Consider the following 25,198-nt stretch of genomic DNA (forward strand, 5'->3'; position numbering starts at 1 on the left):
TCACAGGGCAAAATGAAAGCCCAGAGTCTGGAAAGATGACCTTTGTTCCAGCCCCTCCTCACTGGAAAAACGAAGAGGAAACACAGAGCCTGGGCTCGCAGACCTCTTCTACCTCTGTAAAGGAATACCTCATAAGGAAGCACCAAATACTCACTAAAATAACTTTCTGTCCTACAGTTTTCCATGTAAAACTAAACCATGCAACATGCCACAGCAATACATTTTCAGTAGACTATCAAAATAATCTGATGTTATTTTTCCTTATTTTTCTAGCCCCGTTTCTTCACTCTCAGCACTTTGTGAGGACATCCTCATGTGTGTGTTTGACATTATGTCTGTTGCAAGGTTTGGTAAACATTTAAAGCGCATTGTTGCTTTCTTTCAAACCCACAATTACAGTTCACTTTACCAAAGGCCAGAGCACTTGGCTCATCCTTGTGCCAACTCAACTCAGACATACCGCGCAACGGAGCTAACTCCCTAGATGGGCCTTCCACCCCCAAATTTTCCACTTAAGCAAATTAATGATCAGGAAAGATGGGATACACCCAGAAGACAGAAAACCACTTATTCAGCAAGTCAAAAATGGATATGCTGGCACTGAAACTTATAGTTGAAAGTGAAACAGATCCTACAAAGAATCCCGGATTTCAGCTGCCTGCTAACTGCAGTAAATATTTGAGGGCTGTCCCTAAGATGATTTTTACTGAGGACAAATGGTACCTTCTTGTTACAAGCAAAGAGGTTGGCTTGATAGGGAATAGACAGGTCTTTTATCCCTCTAACAGATTTATTCCCTTATGTTCAGTATTTCTCAGAAAAGGATGTCACTTCCACAGAGAATTCTGCTGCTCTACATTTTAAGAGCTCAAATGTTCCAGTGAATCCCAACTTCAATTTCAGAAGTCGATGAAGGAAATGAAAAGAGGAAAGTGAAAGAAAAAAATACATCTGGTGGTGCAAAATGCTAACACCCTTCAGACTGAAACACTGGGCAACTAGAAACCCAGAGGCACAGTGTTCAAGCCAACAGTCATCTTGCATACCTTATGTCGGTAGGTGTGTTTCTGCTTTGCATGCCTATCTTTTCACATGCAAAAGACAACATCTGAAATGTAGGTAACTTGAGAGCTTGCCCTGTAGCCTTAAGTATCCTCCCATAAACTTAACCAACAAAAATAATAATTAGCATAGGTGTTTCATAATCCTTCCAAAATATTTTCTTAGTAAGAAGGTAAGTGAGGATCGTTTTACCATTCAATAGAATTTTACATTTTATGTTTAACGTGGGTGTGTGCCAATATATGAAGCCTATTTTAAATGAATATTTTTGCAGTGGTCTGGAGGATCATGAGCCTAAATGTTGAACACTGCAAATTCACTCTGCCCTGAAGCACTGTGCAGCCCTGCTCAGAACAGAGAGAGGAAAGAAAGTCAAGATGAAAATGACTTAAGCACATTAACACTTATAATTCTGCACTATTCAAAAAAATGGAATGTCCCAAATTAAATGTAGGGCAGAGACAGACTTAGCTGCAGCCTTCCTAATGCACAGGCAGCCTCAGAAGCTAGCACAAAAGGCAGCAGCATAGACACAATGTGCAAAGCCACCCCTGGCACACTCACTGTGCCCATGCCCAGTACAAGTGGAGGGCAGGTGTTTCTTCTGCAGTCTCAGGGGACATTTCTTCCAATGGCAACCAGATCTGCCGAGATCTTTTTTTACTTACAAGGATTTAGACAAAACCAAGCATTTGAAACCTCGATTTCCACCTCACATAAAACGGAGAAAAAAACCTGGCTCACCAGTAAAATAATTAAAGAGTTAATCTCCATGTAGGCAAACCAAATTTTACCTGTTTGAGGCACTGCAACACACAGAATAAAGTGCAGGTACCCAGCTTAAGCCTATAAGAGCTCTCCTCCAGTCCACACCAGGATATTTGATAATGCATGCAAACATAAGCTTTCAACATATGTCATAAGGAATTAAGTACCAATACAACCTTGAAACTGAAATTAGTGTTAATGCATGTATAGGCTTTTGTCAGGAGAAAAAAACAAATCCAAAACAAAATCAAGTTGCTACAAATCTACAAAACCAAAACACAGATTGATGTTAATTCCTAATAAATGTAAAGCCTTACCCTGTATGATACTACACTTTGCAAAAAACTGGCACAAGACAATATTTAACCTTGGCCTACAAGCAAAGAGCACTTCATTAGTACAGATTTAAGCTGGAAGAGTAAGTGAAAGCTTTATAGGACTCCCAAGGAAGTAATGCATTTGTGAGATGTACAGCTGTATTTTCTTCCTTATTGTAAACTGCTGCACATCTGCTTAACACAGACGAAGTTCTCTTTCTAAAGCCAGTCTTGGAGGTGCCAATATCATTTGGTAATGCCAGTGCTGGTGCATTTATAACAACAGCAAAAACTAAAGGACACATTAAAGAAAATGCCATTTTATAAACATTCTGAGCCATAATTTAATTGTCAGATAAAACACCACACCGTCGTCACAGAGATTATTTGGTTAAGAACAGAACAGCTAAAGTTTAATGTTCTGATTGATGTTATCTCAAAATATTGCATTGCATTTATTTCAACTATAAAAGTGGATTAAAACCAGGGGAAAAATTAATCCTAAACCCAGCAGTCCTGATGTTATTTTTCAGCTAGCAACTTTTCTCCTGCTTCAATTCAGGAGGTTCAGCATACAGCTTTGAAAACATCATGAACTTCTCTGTACAATTCTACTTCCCACTATAAATTCATCCTGTAACCCCACAATGCTAGTGCAGAAATGGCATTCAAATTTGTAACTCCTAAACCTGAAACACAGTCATAGCCATTTTGTTTAACACATGCTGAAGTTGCTTGTATTTGATGTTTCACAGCCTTGGCCAATATGCTTATACTTTCCTAAAGTCATTTGCATTTGACATGGCAGTGGTCTGAACATGAACTACAACTGCAATCAGTATCACCCCCAGTCAAAACTAACTGACAACAAAAAAAGTGGTCAGTGGCAGAAGAGAGCAAGAGGAATGACACTCTCAGAATAGAAATACCAATTTTTGAAGGTACAAAACCATTCTGAGAAAAAGCAAATTATTGACAAAGTACAACACTTTGGATGGTTAATGTGAAATTTTATCCTAAAGTTTATCCTAAAAAGAAACCAAATCAAAAAAATCTGCTAAAATGTTTTTAGTTCACTATCTAGAACTCTGCCCAAATACTGACATGTACTGGATACTCATCTGAAATACCACTACTACAGATGTTACATTATCCACCTCTTAGTAATATTTTCCTCCTCCTGTGTTCTCCACTGTGTACAACACACTCTCAGAAAGGATGTGGCCACCATAGTTAAACACACAGGAAAAGTGCATTAGTGGCATTTAGACAATGTTTTTCTTTTTCATTCTTCTGCTGAACCAGTTGCAAGCATCCTAATACAACTAACAGCGGAAAAGGTCTTATGTCAAAGGTTGACCATTTAACATACACTCTTTTCAGTTTTAATCTTTGCAAAACACCCCCTTATAAACAGGCACTGTATTAGAGCACTGCTGATGATAAAATGCCAAAGGGGCATTTAGAGCTTTATCAACATGGGAACCTCACTGGTAAAGCCAAAAATCTTTCAACAAAGGACCTGGGAATGCATAAGGGCTTTTTAACATTCATAGGAACACGGAAGCATAATAATTAGTACAATATTTTGAACTGCAATGTTACTTCATTTTCCACCAACACCTATTTCCTCTTGGGGACACTAACTATTTGAGGATGAAGACATATCTGTTGTGTATCACAGGCTAGCAGTGCTGGATTACACAGGTTTTGATCTGTTTGGAGGAATAGGTGGGCATCTGTTCTTCTAGGAAGAGTTACTACCCTATATGCAGACTCCTTGGCTAAAATACAGCAGTTTATGTAGTACCTGAAGTGCTCTCCACCTGGTAATAGGAGATACCACCTCAACACAAGTCCATTCTGAAAGTTAGATCCCAACTGAACTGAATACAAAAGCCTTTCACAGCAGGTCCTAAGCAAACAAGGAGTTTCTCAGAAACTACATAGTTGAAATCTTCGCAATTCAAGCAATACTCTGCTAGGGTTTTTCCACAAGGTGTTATCACAAAGAGCTCTTTGGGGGCAGGTAGACACAGCTCTTCAAAAACACTTTGAAATATTCCGGAAGAGCTATTTGCAGCTTAGCACCACCCCACTTAAAGCACTTGTAGCAACAGCTCTTTCATGAAAAACCACAATCTCAAAGGAAACAAAACACAACCCAGTAACAAACCAAAACAAATCACAGCACACCTTTTGGACCAAAAAAATCCAACCCCCTTTTCGGGAAGGAAGCAGCCAAGCAGGCACAGCAAAAGAAGGAATGGCAAGTATAGACACTAATAATGAAGGGCAATAAATGGACATATCAAACAAGTTCCTGATACCAACATCAGGATTCAGCTTAAACAGCTGGGAGCTTTCCTCCTGATTTCTGTCAGAGCAAAGTGCATCTATTGAGTGCACTTGAAAATTCTGCCTCTTGTAAGGTAATCTTTTCCTCTGCACACAAGACTACCAGGGAATTCAGCAGAGAATGATACAATGAAGAAAAGGGGCTACTAGGTTTGTGGAAAAAAACCCACAATCATGGCCTCCAAAAAAGGCAGACACAATTGACTTAGTATTTTCCTTTGAACAGAATATATTATGTATTTTTTAGATACTAAGGTATAAAGTACCGCAATTTAAGTACTTCCATTTACTTAGCAAAACACCCTCACTTCTTTTTAAAGATGACTTCATCAAATCCAAAAGAAAATGGTGAAAAAAATCCAAAGCAGACCACACATGGGTCTGTTTTCAACTTCCATATAGACTGAACAAATTAAGACACAGAATGTGACCTTTCAATAAACCTGTTCAATGTTGATCATGTTTCACAGACAGGTTTCCAGTTTAACTTTTATAAATTATGGATCATTAACTTTGAAGCACACCCATGTGCAAGATTCATCAGATGTATCTGGATACTCATTCATGTCTTTGACTACCTGGTACAAGGTTAGCAACAGTTCTCAATAATCACGAGATGTAGGCAGGTCAGTTCTATTGCGCTTATTATTACAGCAAATACTTGTCACTAGCTTAAACTCTTTAACATTCACTCCATCAAGTAATACCCCATAACTCCAAAAGCAATTTGGGGCTCAAATTACTTACCTATGAACGTAATGCAACTGATGAACGGAATCAATAGCTATCACCATTTCAGCCAAATAAAAACGAGCCATGTCTTCAGGTAGTCTGTCCTCAAACTTGCTGAGCAACGTAAGCAGGTCTCCTCCAACATAGTAATCCATAACCAGGTACTATGGAGTGACAATTATAAGAAAACAAAGAGGAAGGGGAGGAGGGGACATAAAACAGTTTTTACTTTTTCACTCTAAGCATAAAAACTAATTTATTGTAAAAATTATTATGGTCATTAAAGAAAGCAAACAGAGATGCTCAGCTGTTCTGAAAACAGTAGCTGGCTCAGCCTCAATTCAGTATTTAACCTTCTTGAGTATGTTTCACATTTATACCTCTCCAAATACAGTAAGCCTTGTATCAGCTTCACCCACTGTCCCATCATCAAAGAATATTTAGATACTCTGAATTCCCTTCCAAAAGCAATACACTCTGACAGAATTCCAAAAGGTGTAAAAGATTAAAGCACAGACCTATAAAAATAAAACCAATTGTGTTAACCTGGGATCTCATTTAAGGGCCCTAATGTTCCAGACTTCCCATTCCCTATTTTCCCACCATCTTCTTTTCCCATTAAACTGATGATTTTGAAGTGTAAATTTTTTATACTACTAGATGAAGGCAAAGATTAAGAACCTTCCAGGGGCTCACAGTCCAATTCCAGATACTGTTGACATTGCCAACATACAATGGAAGGTGTCACCTTCTCTAACTGAAATGATGGAGAAAAATATGTTTTATTTCTGATTCATTAATGAAACATAAACCTTGCTTGCCACTGCATCAGGTGCAAAGGCTTTAAAGAGATCAGAACTCTTCTCTGTTTTCCCGTATTATGACAAAAAGAAATGCCACTTCCTCTAGAGACATGGTCAAAATGATCAGGGAAAGAAAAGCGTGAAACTCTTTTGAGCTTAGTTTTGGTTGTTTTAATTGTGGAACAGCAACTGGAAGGGCAAATGGGGTAAAGAAAAAATAACTGAACTAATTATAACTAACAAATTAATTATAAGCAATCTCATTTAACACCCACTGCTCAGACATTACTTTCAAACATCACTGTGGACAGACTAATTAGAATAACTTCCTACTACAATATATAGGACCTGAAAACTTTTGCGTAGAGCTCAAAGCTCTGCTTCCAGGAACGCAGCAATATACCCACATCTGAAGCAGTGACTCTTAGCAGTAGCTTACAATGAATGACAAGTGAAATATCAAAGATGTAATAAATGCATATCCCAATTCGGTTCTTTACAGTTTTGGTAAAGAAACTTAAAGGGACTTTTTGCAGTTACTTCTCCTCATTTACTTAAGTCTTTCCCATCTTCAGGAAAAGAAATTAAAATTAGATGGAAAATATTCTGCAAGATTCTACCAGCCGTAAGGAAGATGTGGGTCAGGCAGAAATCTCACCTCTGCTTCTTTTCCCTTATACTTTCCATAATGCTAGAGGTGATGAACAAAGAATTCAACAATTTGCTAGAGAAAAACCTGGGCATCCTCACTAATTCCAAGTGCATGAAGAAAGCACAAAATGAAGTTCCACAACATTTAAATGTGCTGATAATCAAATTTTCATCTCTTGCTTTGTGACATGAATAGTAAACTTCTGAAATTATGCTCACAAGTCTTATACGAGGCAAGTATCTTCTACTCAGCGGTGCTTCTATACTCCCTCTGGAACAGGAGCTACACTATTAACTTCTCATGTTTTAGAGCTTCAGAAAACACATAAAGCCTCTGGCACTCAATATAATGATTATTAACTGATACACCATATATAAATCTGCAGGAGCTTAGCTTATTGCTTTGTAAGTATATTGGAAAAACCTCAAGACCCTCATTACTGATGTGGGATCTCTGCACTCATTCTTCAGCATTTTTAAAACCAGTACAATTCTGATACTGGATATATCAAACTAATGGAATTTTGCTCTAACACCACAAGACTGCTCCTTCCATTTTACAAGGGAAACACAGTAGCCTAATGACAAGGAAACCTTCAACTCCTCAAATATGTCAACACTTAAACTGTAACTCACAATACTGAGCCATGCACTTGAAGTTAAATACATGCATATGAGTCAAAGCAAAGTTTAACAACCATATTGTTATTACACAATTCAGTCAATGCATAGCAACCCATCCAAACATCCATGCCATTTAAAGAAAAACAGGCTGGGTTTGGTGGTTGGGTTTATTTGAAAGCTTTAGAAATACTTTCTAAATGAAAACAATCATCCAGACCTATTTAAGTCTTAAATACTTCTCAAAATATTACTGCACAACAGCACCATCCTTCCAAGAGAAAGAAAAAGATCTAAGGCCTCTACATTCTAGTAACTACTAGTTAGTAGTTTAACACGGGCGTTTAATTGTAAATCAAAGGCTTGCTTAAGCTGGAAAATGCCTCTCGAGATCATCTACTCCAACCTCATCTGCTCAAGTAGGGTGAGCTAGAACAGGCAACGTGCGCATGCAGCCCAGAAAGCCAACTTAGTCTGCATCAAAAGGAGTGTGAGCAGCAGGCTGAAGGAGGTGATCCTGCCCCTCTACTCTGCTCTTGTGAGACCTCACCTGGAGTATTGTGTGCAGTTCTGGTGTCCTCAACATAAAAAGGACATGGAACTGTTGGAACAAGTCCAGAGGAGGCCACAAGGATTATCAGGGGACTGGAGCACCTCCTGTAGGAAGACAGGCTGAGAAAGTTGGGGCTGCTCAGCCTGGAGGAGGCTGTGTGGAGACCTCATAAGAGCCTTCCAACATCTGAAGGTGGTTTGGGAGGGACTCTTCATTAGGGACTGCAGTGACAGGACAAGGGGTAACAGGTTAAAACTTAAACAGGGGAAGTTTAGATTGGATATAAGGAGGAAATTCTTTCCTGTTAGGGTGGTGAGGCACTGGAATGGGTTGCCCAAGGGAGTTGTGAATGCTCCATCCCTGGTGGGGTTCAAGGCTGGGCTGGACAGAGCCTTAGGTGACACAGTTTAGTGCGAGGTGTCCCTGCCCACACCCCAGAACCTTAACTATTCTATGACCCTATGATTCTAAGAAGACTGTCCAGTTGATATTTGAGTATCTCTAAGGAAGAAGACTCTACAACTCCTCCAGGTAACGTTCCGGTGTTTGACCACCCTCATGATAAAAAATGTTTTCTTGTGTTCAGACAAAACTCTATGCTTTTCAAAGTTTGTGCCTGTCATCTCCTGTCCTGTCCCTGGGCACTACTGAGAGGAATCCGGCTCCCTTGGTCTTCACTCCCTTCCATTAGGCATTTATACACATTGTTGACAACCTCCCCAGAACCCTTCACTTCTCTGGGCTGAAGAATTACAGCTCTCTAAGCCTTATCCTTACACAAAAGATGCTTCAGTACCTTAATCATCTTTCTGGGCTTGCACTGGACTTGCTCTAGTAGCTCCACCTCTCTTTTGCACTGCAGAGCCCAGAACTGGACGTTAGTTCAGATGGAGCTGCACCAGGGCTGAGCAGAGGAAGCACCTGATGCCAACACTTTTCCTTTCAGTCCAGAATGACTTTCTTGCTCCAAGGGTGCATTGCTGGCTTACGGTCATTTTGTTATCTACCAGGACCTCAAGCAAAGGTGCTTTCCAGCCAGGCTGGTCCCCACAGTGTACTGTGGGGGTTATTTTATTCCACCCCAGATGCAGAACATTGCATTTCTCTCTGCCCAGTTCTCCAGTCTGTCAAGGTCCATCTGCACGATGGCACAGCCATCTGGCCTATCAGCCACTTCTCCCTGGTTTTTATCATGTGCAAAGCTGCTGAGGGTGCACTCCAACCCACTGCCCAGGTCATTAATGAAGATGTCAGCCCCAGTATTGGGGCTGGACTTTCTCCAGCTGGATGTTGTGTCATTGATCACAACTCCCTGGGTCCAGCAGTTCAGCCACTTTTCAGTCCACCTCACAGATCCTTACCTAACACATACTGTATCAGCTTGTCTGCGAGGGTGTTAGGGCATGTGTCAGAGGCAATAATGAAGTCAAGGTAAACAACATCCACTGCTTAACCACACCTACTGTTCAAAGTACTCAGGTTTTCTTTTAAAGGCCGCTTCTGTAATGCCTAATTTTAACAGAAAACACACACAGAACTAGTGATACAGTCACACTAAGATGATGGAAAAACAGCATTACTGATATATTTCCCAGCAGGCTGCAAAATTAGCTCCTGGGTATAGACCATCAAAGATAAAGAACAGAAGCTGCTCTGTGCTTAGTGAAAACAAGGAAACTGGCAAGATTATAACAAATTCTAGCAGACTGCTGCAGAACATATAATATTTTCTTTGAAATAATGTTACTAGTAAGATCAGAATTACATAAGATATAAGGTTATTTTTTCTGTCCACATTAACAAAGCATGAAGCTGGCTGAGAGGTATTTAAGCCAACAGGTAGTCACAGATGCAGAGCCCTGTTTCTATATAAACTCCACCAAAATCCATGGATCTCCAAGTGTCTGAGCTGACAGAAGTAATACAATGGCAATAGAAGCACTGCCATGCTGCAAGAATTCCATGTAGAGCACTTATTTTATTGGACACACTGGGGAAAAAAGATTATGACTTCACAGCAGACTTTTAAGAAAACATTAGAACTTACTAATGATACAGAAATTGAAAGCATTGGGGAATAAATCCCAAATAAGCAGAATCTATGTGTGGTTGTTTATTTTTCCAGGCATAAACACTACCAAAACTGTATCACAAGCAAAACATGTGTGAAGTTGGAAAGATTTCACGGAAAACTGGCACTTTTTCCTCATATTAGCTTATTTTTGCAAGTCTCTTAAAATACTTGAAAACTAAGTAACATATTTAAGAGACTCTTTAATCTGCATTTACATCTTCCAGCTCTTATTTATGAACATTTAGTGGAACTATTCCATGCAGCAAGTTGCTTTTGTTGCTTTATGACACCTTAACCAGGTTTATGTCCGCAAAGACCAATCAAAACGGACTGTTGTTTTAAAACAGGTATACTCCCTATTTCTACTTGTAAAATAGTGACGTGCAATGTTAAACACAAAAGTTAAAGTCAAATAAAAAAACTTATCTTAGTTAAATGCACTTTCATTTTTATGAATCCAAATTAAACTGGAGTGAGGAATTTTAAGAAGTAAGATGCAGATAGGCCAAGGTTTATCCACAAATGCAAAACCTGCATTTCTGAGATATCTGTAGCAAGACTTTAAGGGTTTATGACCATTCTCCACCCTTCAGAATCTTATGCACAAAATCACAGATCCTCACCTGGTCTGTATGGTGCAAACCACATGATTAATAAATAAACTATATTTCTGTCTCAAACAACAAGTAAGAATCTGTACTTCCATCCACGGAGAAATAAAAGCAACACTCACTAAATAGTTTTCATCCTGGAATGCATAATGTAATGTTGTGATCCACTGGTTATCCCCATTCACTAACACATCTCTCTCTTCTCGAAAGCAGGCTGTCTGAAGGGGAGAAAAACAAAGACAGGCTTTAAGTAAAATAAACATATTTTGCAAGTTTACTATGTTTTAACATTATATTTGGGGGGGTGGGGAGGGTCAAATCTGACTCTCAGTTAAAAGTCATTTACTACACTCTTCAAACAAGCCAAGACCTATGAAAAACTAGGTGTCAGGAAAGTCCACCTTCTTCAAATATAAAGAGTTGTACTTCTCTATATTGTTAAGTCATGTGAAGGGTGAAATATGCTGTTGATTCCCATGGCCTAAAAATACCAAGTCAAAATCTTATTTGTACACATAGATATTGATATCAAGTATCAATAATGACAGAATAGCAATATAAGATTGAAGAAAACAAAAATAGCATTAAGTAATTGTACTTGCAACAGGAGCTAAAGAAATCTGGAGTCTTATATCATTGTTTTATCTCATCATGCTGTTAGCATAGCTTTACACTTGACTTTTCACATGAGAAAGAAGCATTTCACTTTTGAAAGAAACTGCCAGTAACTCCCATGTAGAACACGTTTTTTATTGGATCATCAAGGGGTTTTACTGGATGATCATTTAGGAGGTGGGGTTTTCTCCACACTTCTTGCTCCGGAAAAGCAGGACAGAATTGAATACTGCTCTTCCCAGGCAGAAGCTGTTGATAAGACACCTAGGACGACCTCCTCTCAATACACTGCAAAGAAACACGAGGCAAAAAGCACCTTCATAGCAAGTGGAACAGAGGAGGCGCAAGACTGCCGAGAAATGCTAAGGAATGCCTAAGTGAAGGAAGAGAACACAGGTTTGTATGAAAACAAAAAAAGATTCAAAGAAAATAACCAACTGGAAAGCAGCAAGGCAGTTAGTTCGACAGACATCTAGCAACCTGCCCCAAGAAGTGAATAAAAAAACCTCAGCAAAAGCAGCTTTGCAGAATGAGAGAAGAAACTGACCAAACAATGAGAAGCCAAAAAGAAATTAAAGCAAAAAAAATATGATAAATGTTCTGAAGCAAATATTGAAATAAAACAAAATTAAATAATAGGTATCAAATGGCAAAGCCAACATGAAATTTTGTTCAGAGAAAGGTCTAGAACATAGTATGAAAAAAAGAATAATAATTGTCTGGGCTCTATTAGAAGGCAGATGGAGAGTTAGAGAAAAACATAGAACATAATCTCTTCCAGCACACTCTGCTACTTCACAAAGATGTTTCATCTATTCGCACCATGCTCTGTCTCTTCCATCTTAGGAGACAGCTAAATTTAAATGAAATACAAGCTTTTTATTTTTCACTTTTTCAATTTCATTTCCAAAAACAATAGGCAAATACCAGAACTCTGACATGGTTTGTGCTGGCTCTGAGATTTGGAGAGTGAAGAATGAGACACAAAATACCAGTTTAGACTGAGCTCAGCAGCAATACATGCAGTAAAATCAGAACAGAAAACTCCCTCCTCCAAGCAAATAAACCATATGGAGCCTTGTTTTGGTGAATACAGTGAGTAAGAATAATGTAGACCAGGAAAAAGAGAGATGATATATTATAATCATAGTACAACACACAAGATGAATCATGAATTGAATGAGTGGAATTTGAGAAAATAATAAAACATACTTTTAACAATCTCAAAGATTATTAAATCACAAATGGACTTGTGGGTGGGAGAAGGAGAAAGGATCATCTTCAGAAGGAAGAAAAGCTCCTCTATGCTTCAGCCCAATTTTTTTCCTTCCCTGTTTGTAAACTCTTGACATATTTCAGAGACAGGCGCTATGAATTCTTGTTTTCATAAGGATGAATGACACGTAGTTTCTCTATTTGTTATGACACTATTCACAGGATTAGTTACTAGAGAGTTTATAGAATTTCACTTGGGTTTGCCATGATTTAACAAAAGACAATGCATTCCCTGAGCACTCAAGACATTCACCTCCAGGCAGTATGCCTAGAACTGACATCAACAGCTATTACCACAGCAGATCACAGCTGAGGCAGTAAAAGCCAAAAAGTCTAAGTGATTATGGGGCTTTACAGTAATTCATGGGGAACAGAAATTAAAAAAAAAAAAACAAACAAAACAATAGCAGTGGTTCTTATCATTACTGTAACAGCTCAGTTCAGGTTTGTTGTGTTTAAATGAAGCCTTTTTTCTGTGCCTTTCATTATTTCAGCATTACACTTCATCTTCCCTAAGCACACTCCTCTTGACTGTTGGCAGAGGACATCTGATCCACTCAGTGCTGTGGTGGTATCTATACTGTTATCATGGCCCTCAACCACCAAAGAATTTGGGCCGCTTAGCTGTTTGGTGCTTATGCCATTACAGCTCAGAGGTAGCACCTTCCAGGAGTGCTGACTGCTTCCATGCTGCATAATTACTTGTCTTGGTCTCTCCTGAGCCTCATCTGGCACCACCATGGCACATATGTAGCTCCAAGTGATTGTCAACACTCAGGGTAACAGTTTGGGAGTGTAACAGAAGCTGTCACACACTTTCAGGTACTCCTTATATCAGTAATGTTCCTACATCTCTGAGTTTTCAACAGTGGCAAGTATGTGGAAAACTCATGCTCTTTATAATATAAAGAGAACACCTGACTTTGCATCCTTTATCATTTTAGTTTAATAAAGTTTTTGCATCTAATTACTCAGAGCTTGCAGTCATCAACCTTAATCTAGCACCCGCAGTGCTCTGAGTACAAACTCCCTTTCTGCTTTTACAAATGACTCCTGCTTCCTAGAGTTGATACAGGGATATATGAACTACTATTTCTGACACTTATGTACAGGTCTACCTATATGCTTGCCTGGCATTTCTGGTCTGTCTGATTTTCCTGTGTATTTCAGTGTTGGTGCAGTACATTGCTAACAGAGCCAAAATGGGTCATTTTCCTCAGCAGCAGTAACAAGTGAGATGCGTTCAGCAATGCTTAAAAACCACAGGTTATAATTGTTGAAGGTCATGCTTTGCAATGCATTTCCCCTCCAGGTGGTTTTCTTTCCACTGTACACCCATGGGTTACAAATACATGGAAAAACATAGCTGTAATTCTTTTTCAGCTAACAGTTCAGGCTTTCAGAAACTCAGCTGGACCCACGGGAAGGGTATTTTTAATACCTTGCACAGAGAAAAACCTTTCAAACCTATTTATAACTGTATTTTAATGGAAAGAAATAGTTTAACTGACTTTAAAAGGGTACATTTAAAAATAAAGTGGAACTTGATTTCTAGTCTTTTCTTTTTCACTGATATAATCAAACTGTCAGGAATGGCATCTGTCTTGGAGAAAAATACCTCTTTGTATCGAGCCTAATGCCAGATTGCTCAGTATCTGAGTAACTTCTGGATAAAGAGGAAGCACATTGTGTACATGTAACCACAGTCTGCATGCCATTTATAATTCTTACTGTGATAACATTTTCATTAAAAGAGACAGGATGTGCACACATCAGAAATTGGCTTTAATTTGTCTGGATCCATATTTTCTTTTTTTGATGTGTGATGGTTTCCCATTGATCTCATTTCCTAACAAGTTTTAATTAAAACATAAATGCGGAAATCAGAATAAAACTGGAAGCAACTGAAGAGCAAGGCAGTCAGAGTAGCAACAAAAGAGTCTTAAATAAAAACTGAGGTTAGAAATAATTCAATCAGACAAGTTGGAAGAGACACCAAGATAGTGTCTGTACTATCCAAACTAAAGAAAACCAAATGGCCGAAGCAACTTTGTACGTATAAGGCACTGAGCTATATTTTTATGAGCCTATTTTTTAGGTAGTTTATTTTTAGTATGCCTAGATGAAGAATTTCAAACTGATTTAAAAGAGTTAGATACATGTTTTGTTTAAAATTCATATGCAAGTCTTCAGGTGTAGACTGCATTTCTAAAGTTCCTTTCCAAAGGAATCCAGAGAAAGGTATCCAAGATTTTATGAAGAGTCGTTTAACAGAAGTAGGATCCCAAGGCAAAATAGGACTAGTGAAAGAGCTTTCCACCTTTTTCAATACATAGAATGAGCTCAAGCTTGAATGGAGAACTTTTCATCACTGATTTCTGCAAATGGACATTTTTAGGAAACATACACTCAAATTAATTTGAAACTTTTATCTTTCTGATTTTTCAGTCTACAAACTGGACCTTGACAAAGTTCTAACTAATGATAAATTAATAGGTTTGTTGAGTTATAGCTCAGTAATTACCTTTTTATAGCTCAGTAATTACCTTTTCACAGTGGAAAATACTTGCTAAAGACATTCCTAACTGGAATAAATGCATTAAAAGGTTGCTCATACAGTCAGTAATTCTGGGGCAACTAAAGAAAAGGTCTGGCATCTATACCATAGTCCCACATCAGTCAAGATTCCGATGAACTGCTTTAAGCTTATTTTAATCTACATATTGTCAGAAAGCAGTGAAGCACCTCCTCAATCCCTCTATATTCGGAGTCTGGTGGAAAGAGAAGTAATAATTCAGCAGAGTAAGAGGAGGCATGATTATAGAAAACATTACTGTCATCTTACTTCAGCTCTCTTCAGCATCTCCCACTTATTAAGTATCTTCATGGCAAAAACCTTATCTGCATTCTTCAGTTTTACTACTGCAACCTGGAAAAGAGAAATGAAAGATAAATAAGTTAAAACACGACAACACATTGTTTCCATTTTTATGAAACCTGAAGTTAAATGAGCTCTTTCATCACGTCTATGTCAGTGGCAGGGAAACAGTGAAATCCACATTTTCAAGAGAAGTAAACAGAAACACAAGTCCCCTCCCTCTCATTGCTTCTAAAACATTAGATGCCATAGGCCTATGGAATATTAAGAAAGTTGACACAGTCCTTTTCCGAGAATACTGCACTTTTGTTTAGCTATAATAACAGTTTGGAATACCATGGAATAGTTTTAGGAAAAAGGGAGGGAAATTTACACTGAACGTTTCCACAGTTCAGGCTTCCCTGGGTACAGAAAGCTCAGTGTCTTTCCCAAAATGGCCATGAATATGCCACAGACTCAGAGCTGCTGATCCAGACTAAATCTGACCACTAGAGTACCATCCCAAACACTTAAAATGTGTTCATTGCTAAACTTTTAACAACCATTCTCCAACTATCTCATTCTGCCTCTCCCTTTTCAAATACATCTTCAGTATTAAGCAGATAGAAGTTTATTTCTGTGTGCATCTAGTTACAAACCAACACATCACACAAATTATCATCATCTTCATCCTGAAGGAGAGTGACAAAGCAATACTAAGGCTGAATCCTATATGCCTTTCATCATCAGTAAACCAGCTATGTGTGAAGACAGTGATAACAGAAAAGAAAATGCAGGATCAGACAGTTCGAAGGAAGTGTCATGCAAACCTCTTACAACCATCTTCAAATGTGTCATCAGCTGTAACAGCTTCACGAACATGGCAAAAGTGCAGGCTGAAGGACTGCAACAATCAGATGTCTAAACTAAAGCATAGCTAAAAGCATGGCTCCTGCTTAGCTATAGATTCAGAGACGAAGCAGCTGTCACTTCCAGTACGTGCAGCAGTGCATTATCAGCCCTGCTCTTGACACTGCTGCTGTCTGAGGTTGCAGGGGGGTGGAAGTGGCGGGAGATAAAAAAAGGAGCGAAAGCAGAAAGGTACCACATTGACTTGTTTAGACTTGCTTATGAACTGAAATATTCGAACATTACTTCACACATAAAAACTGAGGCTCGAGTCCAGACTTGGGTCCCCTTAAGGTACTTGCAGGTTCAAATCATAAAAACATTGTTACTTTAGACTATAATCTCATTTTAATTCATAAAAAATTAGACATTCTGTGCATGGTACCCCAAGACTGAGCAACAGAGTCTTCTTCAGGAGGGAAAGATGAATCTTCTGCAGTGATATATAACCCACAAGGCTGATCTGAATCTTGAGTCTCCCATTACTTTACTAGCTAAAACTAGCCTGAAACTGTGGCAAGCCTTATCTGTATCAATTTTTAATGAGAAATGGCAGGAGGAAAAATCCTTAACATCAAACTAGTCAGTGTTCAAACTGTATCATATCTTAGATGACAGCAACCTCGCCTACATGAGGCAGCCTCTGACACGAAGCTACAACGTGATTCTGCCCTTATACCTTTAAAGGTTTTGGCACTGTTGTAAGGAAAGATTAACTGGTTGGTCCCAGAGCTGACTCTACTGCTGCTGCTGCCCAGCATGAAAAATGAGTTTTTCCCCACCATTAACTGCTGTTGTATGGGCAGCCAGAGGCATAAGATAATACATGTATTTCAAGTCCAGCTTCAGGATTTCATTTCTTGCCTGTAGCACGCTCAGTGAAAGGCTGTGTTATTGTGCAAAAGGCTTAGTTACTGAAAGGCACCCGTTAATTACACAACATTCACTTGGACACAACCAAAAGAGCTACAGCACTGCCTCTGGTTAACAGCTGGAGTGTTCTTCAATGACAAGATCAAGGGCTTGATAGTTCTGTGAATGTGTAATACTATTGAAGAGTGACTAAAGAACATAGATTCATGTTTACCAGCTGTGTTTACAATCAGTCAGAAGCATTCTTTTAGTCTGTGAAAGCCATTAATGTTATTCCATATCAATAACCAACACACACACACAAAAAAGATCATGAACATCATCATTTTCCAGCCCCGAGCATCTTTCTGGGGGGGTGTCTCAGTGATTTAATGGAAGTGAATTCCAAAATGCTTATTTCAGGCCTGGGAAGGAAAAACCTGACACTTCAGCAAGGAGCAGCCTGATGCAGTTTCTAATTGTAACGAATAACATGTAAAACATCATTACAGCCCCAGGCAGTGTTTACATACACACGGTGAAGGGTATACTATGCACACAAAGGTCCAAATACACACAGAGCGCTGTTTTGATCGTCTCCCTTCTGCAGTGAAGTTGTCAAGACAGAAGAAAGGGTCATCATTCCTGTCTAGCTCTCCTGAAATGTCTTGCCACTGGAATCTCTTAAAATCTGACTTTTAAAGGTTGGGGTTTTATAAATTTATATTTTCCTGTGAGCAGCCCAACAAAAAATGATTGGTATGTGCTGATGTAAACATCTTGGTCTAGGCAGATAGAGGTTTTTTTTCCCATCCTTCCAAGAGTTTTCTGTGTTTCCCACAAACAGCAGTACAGCCTGGCATGCGGTCAAACTCCTTCTCCCCCAAACTCAGCTACTTGTCTCTACAGTACATGTCTGCACATTTCTTTTGCTTAAAAAGCAACAACAGCCGTCATCAGGAAAAAAGCTAAATCAGAACCTACTCAAATTGAAATGAAAAAAAAACCAAAAAAACCCACAACCACCCCACATCAGCACTGGTTTTCTCGTTCATCAAGAGCAGGCAATCCTCCAGGTACAGGAGGAGGGAACGTTACTCTTCATAACTGGATGCCAAAACTCAGCAGTAACTAACTAGTTCTCAGACATACAGAATTCATCATCTTCAAAATATCAACAACATAATGACACAATATTTGGTTGCGCAAGCAAACACTGAACTTTGGGGGTTTTTAAGCAGTAGCAGAATGAACTGTAAACTCTAGTGTTAGCTAGAACCTTTAACAGGCTGCACTTCATACTGCTGAGAGTTTTGCTGTTGCCCAGTGGCTTCACCTTTCCTCACAGCTTTCTTCAACTCCCAAGTTTCAAGTCACCTTGTTTAGTTGTTTTTCAAACCATGCTTCCTGAAGCCAGCACAATGAAACACTTAATGCTCATGTTATTAATTTTACCAGGATAATCCTCCAAGCAAAACATATGTGTTTTCTGAAGACTCTTATAGAAAATCTGAAATAAGTTAAATGTATGCATGCAGTGGGAAGAGGCATCTCATTAATTTGACAAAAAGGAATCATTCTCAGACCAGCAGCAAGTAGGGTTAAGGGGAAAAGGAAAACTAGGAACAATGAACTCTTACAGTTTAAGCAATAACTAGTTTCAACTACTCTGTGTCTACATCAAACTTGTAAAAACAAAAAGGGAAAGATTTCTTGACTATGCAAATTGAAGAAATTGAGTAGTGTAAAATCAAAATAAGAACAAGTCTGAGGCTGTGCCAAAGAAAACCTGCAGCAACTTTGTAGTCTACACAACTTCAGAATTATGTTGATTCAGGAGACAAAAATTACTCCTCCCAGTAACCTAAAGCAACCTCGGTCTCATTTATAGTTTGCTGGAAAGAAAATACATTCTTCCAGATTTCTTAATCTGTCTCAGTAAACCAACTGTAGTTTACTGAATCATACACGTTTTGCAATTTTATATTAATATAGCTTTTGGTGGCTTAAGTACCAGGAAAATTTGGTGGCCTTCTTTATAACATTACTTGGATATTTATGGGTTATTTTAAGGGAACATTAGTAATTTAATAGGAATTCTTATTCTTAGACAAATGTCTGTGTAGGGCTTGAAAGTTGCCAGGGATGCTGGAGAAGGACTCTTCATCAGGGACCAGAGCATTAGGACAAGGGGAAATGGATTCAAACTAGAACAGGGGAAGTTCAGACTGCATATAAATAAATTCTTTACTGTGAGGGTGGTGAGACACTGGAACAGGCTGCCCAAAGAAGTGGCAAATGCTCCATACCTGTCTGTGTTCAAGGTCAGGCCGTACAGAGCCTTTGGATGACATGGTCTAGTGTGAGGTGTGCCTGCCCATGGCAGGGGGACTGGAACTGGATGATCTTAAGGTCCTTTCCAACCCAAACCATTCTATGGGGTAAGAAAATTTAACATATATCCTTGCAAATATTTGTAAGTCCTACTTTAATAACACACAAACCCAAACATCTTCAACTGAGAACTTCAATTTTCCCCTTACTGAAGATTTTGACAGCTGAGTCATGCTATCATTCTCACATAAGGAATTTGAAAGAGACACCGTTCCTAACAGAGGATAACTAACCAATTGCACAGACTGCCCCCAGAAGAGAATGGCAAAAGTTATCCTCTCAGTGTTCATGGGATGATTCACCACAAAGAAGCTTCCTGAGAAAGAACTAAAGGGTTTTTGTGGTTTAGCTCCTGTGGAGTTTGATGCTGATTTAGCAGACAAAAATGACTTCTCTTTAAAACACAATATATGGCAGGTTTCACACATGATTCTTCTCACAAGAAAGCACTCACATCAGCAACTTCCGACACCTTATACAATCTGTGCGTGGACTCGGCTGCAACAGTTATGGCAGCACAGAGAAAAGTTCACGTTTTAAGCAGAAATGTTTACATCAAAATGGAGAATGTGACATTCTGTGTGGTTTAGACTAAAGACATGGGTAACTTCAGCCTTCAGCCTCCTTTAAAAAGGAGCGTTACTGCAGATGAAGCAAAACCAAACAAAAGTGCTAAGGTGGCTAAATAAATACTGCTTTTTTAATGTTAATTGCCCAAGGACGATATCTGCGTATGACATAAACTACGGTAAAAATTCCTATTCCTTAACATACTACCTATGGAAGTCTGTTCTTCCGTAACCACAGACTAATAAAGACTAATTTTCACACATGATGGAAACATTTAAGTGAACATAAAACCAACTGTCACATGCCACAGAGCCTCCAGAAATGCTGTCATACAAAAGAGAACTGGGAAAAAATAAATAGAAAACCCAAAAAAACAACAAACTATTTTCAGTTGCAAAAGCAATTAAGATACCACTCAGAAAATGTATTTTGGATTTCAGTCCACACGTATTTTTCAGGCAGTACAGAGAACCTTCTGCAGAAGCTTTATCCACTATCCCCATCTGTAGTATATTTGGCTAGCAAAAATTAAGGCACTGTTACACATTAGGCTGCTCTTTCTACATACATAGCGTCCTGCATGAAAAACAAAGCGCATGCACCTAACACAATTAAGAAGGGGCAGAAAGCTAATGTTTATTTATTCCAGTTTCCTCAGCCTTTCTAATGTGGCATGCCTAGTATAAAGCCTGGTGATGAAAAGCCTTCTTTGATGACTTCAAATAAGAGACTGCTTAATCAGAAGAGGCAAAAAAAATGTATAGTTAGATAGCAGTAGATGAAAACTGAAAAAGAAACTAACAGGAAAACTACAGGAAAAACATTCAAAGATTCATTAAAAACAGAAAACAAAGTGACAGGAGTGAAGAGGTTTCTCAGTGCTCTTAGAACATCAATATCAAAATTTGGCGGTTCAAGTTGCTGAAAATTACTTTTAGACCATTTTGCTATTAGGATGATTAAAAATGGCTAAATCTTTATACCATCAGTAACTCCCTGGCCTGCTGACTGGAAAGAATTGCAGACAAGCAAATGATTTATCATCAGGCAGTTGAATCCATGGGAACTTGCCTTCTCTCAAAACGTAAGACTTAAAAAGAGCTGTCAAAGAATGTATAAATGAAAATGTACTCGTATCAAACATGAAGTGGGCCTACAATATCCATTATAGCTAAATAATGTAAAAACCTATGCATCAGTCTATTTCTATTAACTGCCTCTCCTCGGTGCTGCAGATGTGCAAGAAGATTGTTCCAACCCTTCCTTCCACCTCCCTCACGTACATACCTCCCCAAAGGCTCCTCGACCAATCACTTTTAGGATTTCAAAATCTTCCTTATGGAGTCGCATCTGTTTCACTTTAGATGTAAAAGGTTTGGCTGAAACAAAGGAAAAATATCAATCATTCAAAAAGAACAAAACAAAAACAACCCCAGCACACCAGAAATGAAACCCCAAACAAGGTAACAGCAATTTAAAATAGATGTAATAAAAGCCCTGAAAACAACAGACCATTTTGCTTATTCACCTATATTCCATAATGTAATATAATGAATTTTAAAGCTAGAAATAATGAGAAGTAAGAACTAAGCCAAAAGTACTGTGAGAAAAGGCTTACGCAGTAAGCCTTCTTTTGCTTCTTTTAAATTTAAAGGCTGGGGGGCAGAGGGGACAAAGAGTCAAGCTGTAAATTTCTTTACAGTCTTTTAGGTTGTTAACTACAGTTGCAAAAGCAAAGCGTGCCATAAATGAAGAGTTCAGTCTGGACAGTATTATTTTATCTGCTAAAGTGCAAAACAATATTGTATTCCATGAAAAATTAAAATGCTGACAAGTGACAACTGGAAGGGCAATATTGGCCTAGATGATCCAGCATGCAGTATTTCTGGAGATGACTTCTTCAGGACAGGGGACACTTAGCACAGCTCCGGTAATGTTAGTGGTGCACTGGATGAAAACCTTTTAAAAGATCTCAGAGGTTCCAAAGTTCGAACTTATTCAATTTTTCTAACATCCCCCAGATGCCAGGAATCAATTCTCTACCAGGAGTTACTTTTGCTATAATTACAGGACCATCAGCTCACAGTTAAAAAACAGGGTTTAGCTACAAAGAGTAAAGATGCAGCCATACAGTGCTGAGGCTTTCCCTGCAGTGATATTTTTACTTTAAATTTGTAATAGTTTTATTTAAAAGATTTAATTATACAATTAAATAACGTTACTTTTAAAATGTAATTTCAACAGAAGTGTATTACTCAAGTTCAGAGATTCCTCAAACTTTCAATTTAGGTTTTATACCTTAAAAAAAAAAAGTCTTGCGATCAGAAAAAGTAAGCAACAACACAATGTACAGCCTTACTAGGACAGCCTCAGCTGTACTGTACCACGTGATTTAATACAAACATTAATACTACTGGACAAATTAGAGCAAGCCATTAAAGCCTTTTAACTTGAAAAACAACTGATTGAAAACAAACTTGTAGTTCTCAACTTCAACATTTTTTGACCATTATAGGCCTGGCTAGATTACAAGGCAAAATATCTTGTTAACAAGCACCAGCATAGCTGTTTAAACCACAAAACTCTCCCTCGCTTTATATTGTAAGGAAAGGCCTGTCATTCTTTAATTATTACATTTTGAAATTTTCCAGGGTTCCCATAGGGACACTGGAAAAATAAACACCATTAGAAGTACTTCAGTAAAATATAGCTGACAAAAATAGGTTTGGATGAGGTTTGTAGTGTTGTAAACTCATCTCTAATTTTTGTTATCACCTCTAGCAACAGAGATGTCAACATATAGCCAAGCAGTTTGATGAAGAAAGAGAAAGACAGGAAAGAAAAATAAGAAAGTAAAAAAAGAATTGCCCTAGGAATGTGCTCCAAATAGCTTGTTCCATAAAAGGTCAATTTGCTTTATCATCAGCGTTGTTTGTCTGCTGTGCAAACATCTGCCGTTCTTGCGGCAACAGTAATCTTAAGTACAGAAAACTTGGCCTGGCCAAGGGTCTTGGAAGGCAGATCTTCAGACAGCCACTTCATACAGCCAGCTTTCCAGACTACGAGGTTAACAGGCAGACTTTTTGCAGCTACTTTGGCAATGTCATATGAGCTGTTATAAAGACAGCAAACCGTAAGGTCAAGGAACGGTTTTCAAAATGCAATGTGCTCAAAAGGGGTCTCTACTAAAACACACCAGTACACAGCCTTCCCCAGCTCACATCCACATTCCCCTTGACCAGCATCGTATAACATTAACAGAAAACACCATCCTGTTTCAGAAGAAGCTGCAGTTTCCTTGACTGTTGATACCAGAGTGACACACTGTCTTTGCAGCCTGTCAGGCACTTCCTTTGGTACTTCAACTACAGAAATACACAGAGGGATACTGGTTTTTTTCTACACAGACACCTCTCTTCAAGGTTGCTAGCAATGTGTGATGGAGATCATGGACCAGCAGTTGGCTGTGCCAAATCTAATTCTTCCTCCTTCTAACCAGAGGGCAGCACATCCTGCAGCTCCTCCTGGACTTTTAACTCAACAGGAACCAAAGTTCACCATATAAAGCTTCCAAATTTACCAGCATGTTCTCTATGGCCACAATCTCACAAGTCATGCATGCAGTCTACAGAGAAGGTTACTCTGAAAAATATTCTATGTTGCTATCAATCACCATGGAGGGGACGGATATATTGGAATAACCTCCCCAGGGAAGAGATGGATTCCACAACAGTGGGCACATTTAAGATTCAATTGGACAGGTCCTGGGACGTCTAGTCTAGGGTCATGCTTTGCCTAAAAAAGTTGGACCAGATGATCCTTGAGGTCCCTTCCAACCCTGCTACTCTATGATTCTTTGATTAGACTTCACTTATAAAAGCTGTTCTACAAAAACACCAGCCACCTGTCTAATACCTCTAATCTCAGCCTACATGGGAAAACGCAGCCACCACCCTCTTGGCAAGATTCACTGCACTTATTCAATTACACATGGCAAGAAATCCCTATCTCCCAATTCACCCTCAGGGGTAATCCATGTGCAGAAGTAGTAAGCTAAGCTGTTTTTCCAAACGAGGTGAACCTGTCATGACTATTCCTTCAAGTCTCTATCAGTCCTTCCCCATGTTTTATGTTCTAGCTAGTAATTCCATTTATGCTTATAATACATTTAAGCAATTATAAAAAACAAACAGTAAAAGGAGAATTATACAAGTGTCTGAAATTTACATTTGTTTCCATTTAAAATCTGACTAGAACTTGAACTGAAGTAACATGTCAAACACAGAAAAACAGACGGCAGGACTGCAGCTGCTAAACTAAGCACAGAGAGGAGCACACATTCCACTCCCAGCCCTGCAAAGGAGGACTTTATTCCAACTGCCCAGCAGAAGAGAGGCAAAACAACAGGTTCTGCAGTAGTGACACTGAGCTTCAACAGTCTGTTTATCATATTTTGGGAGAGGAAGCAGTTACCAGCATTACTTACAGCACATTTAATACCAGGGGGTCTCATTTTAAAACTCTTGGAGATAAAAAGTCCATCACCCGAAGAGCTGACTCAGAGAGGACAGCAACATGGTTGATAACCCAATGCAGTTTAGTGCTGAGATTATACACGTGATACCAAACAACATCAAAACAATAAAACAGCAGTATTGGCTGCTTTATTTGTAAAGTTAGTCTCATGCTCCTGCTCTGGCTCTCTCTCTCCAGCTCCCAGTTTCTGTCTGCAGAGCTTGGGCAGGGGTAGCTAGCCCCAACATTCAGATTTCTCAGGGGTAACCTGCTGGCTGGGAGCAGGGGAGCTAGTGATGAGCTTCTTTCTTTCTTCTCCCTCACCTCCTATAGTGCACTTTGGCTCTACAGCAGAGCATTGCAGCAAACCAGAGCTGCTGTAAGCATGGCCTGAAATTTAATCCAAGTGAGATGAAGCTCATGTTTACAGTTTAAAGAAAGTGATGCAGACCTGGAGCAGCTATTGAAAATGGGTCCTAACAACTGACTTATACAGAAAACAAAACATAACAGGACAGCATTTAGGAAGTCTCAGTCCCTCACTGATACCATAGTTGCTTTATGGATAAACAGGGTTAGATGGAAGACCAGATCATGAACTGGCAGATCACCTCCCAAAGGGATTCTAAAACGTGATCCAGGTATTGCACAGCAAACCCAG

General features: G+C 38.9%; 1 protein-coding gene across 9 annotated transcripts in view; it reads right to left on the reverse strand.

The window, feature by feature from the left end:
- Positions 1–25,198, reverse strand: part of CDC42BPA (CDC42 binding protein kinase alpha) — a 176,021-nt gene that overhangs the window by 96,974 nt on the left and 53,849 nt on the right. For all 9 annotated transcript variants that reach the window (XM_061475223.1, XM_061475226.1, XM_061475225.1 and 6 more), the window contains exons 3-6: positions 21,310–21,401; positions 15,286–15,369; positions 10,673–10,768; positions 5,253–5,401 (exon numbers count right to left, since the gene is read on the reverse strand). In XM_061475223.1, coding sequence (XP_061331207.1) covers positions 5,253–5,401; positions 10,673–10,768; positions 15,286–15,369; positions 21,310–21,401 — 421 coding nt within the window. The remainder of the gene's footprint in view (positions 1–5,252; positions 5,402–10,672; positions 10,769–15,285; positions 15,370–21,309; positions 21,402–25,198) is intronic.

Source organism: Pezoporus flaviventris, unplaced genomic scaffold, assembly GCF_033815535.1.
Source record: "Pezoporus flaviventris isolate CSIRO_AGI_PZ_B2104156 unplaced genomic scaffold, CSIRO_AGI_Pfla_v1 ptg000083l, whole genome shotgun sequence".
NCBI lineage: Eukaryota > Metazoa > Chordata > Aves > Psittaciformes > Psittacidae > Pezoporus > Pezoporus flaviventris.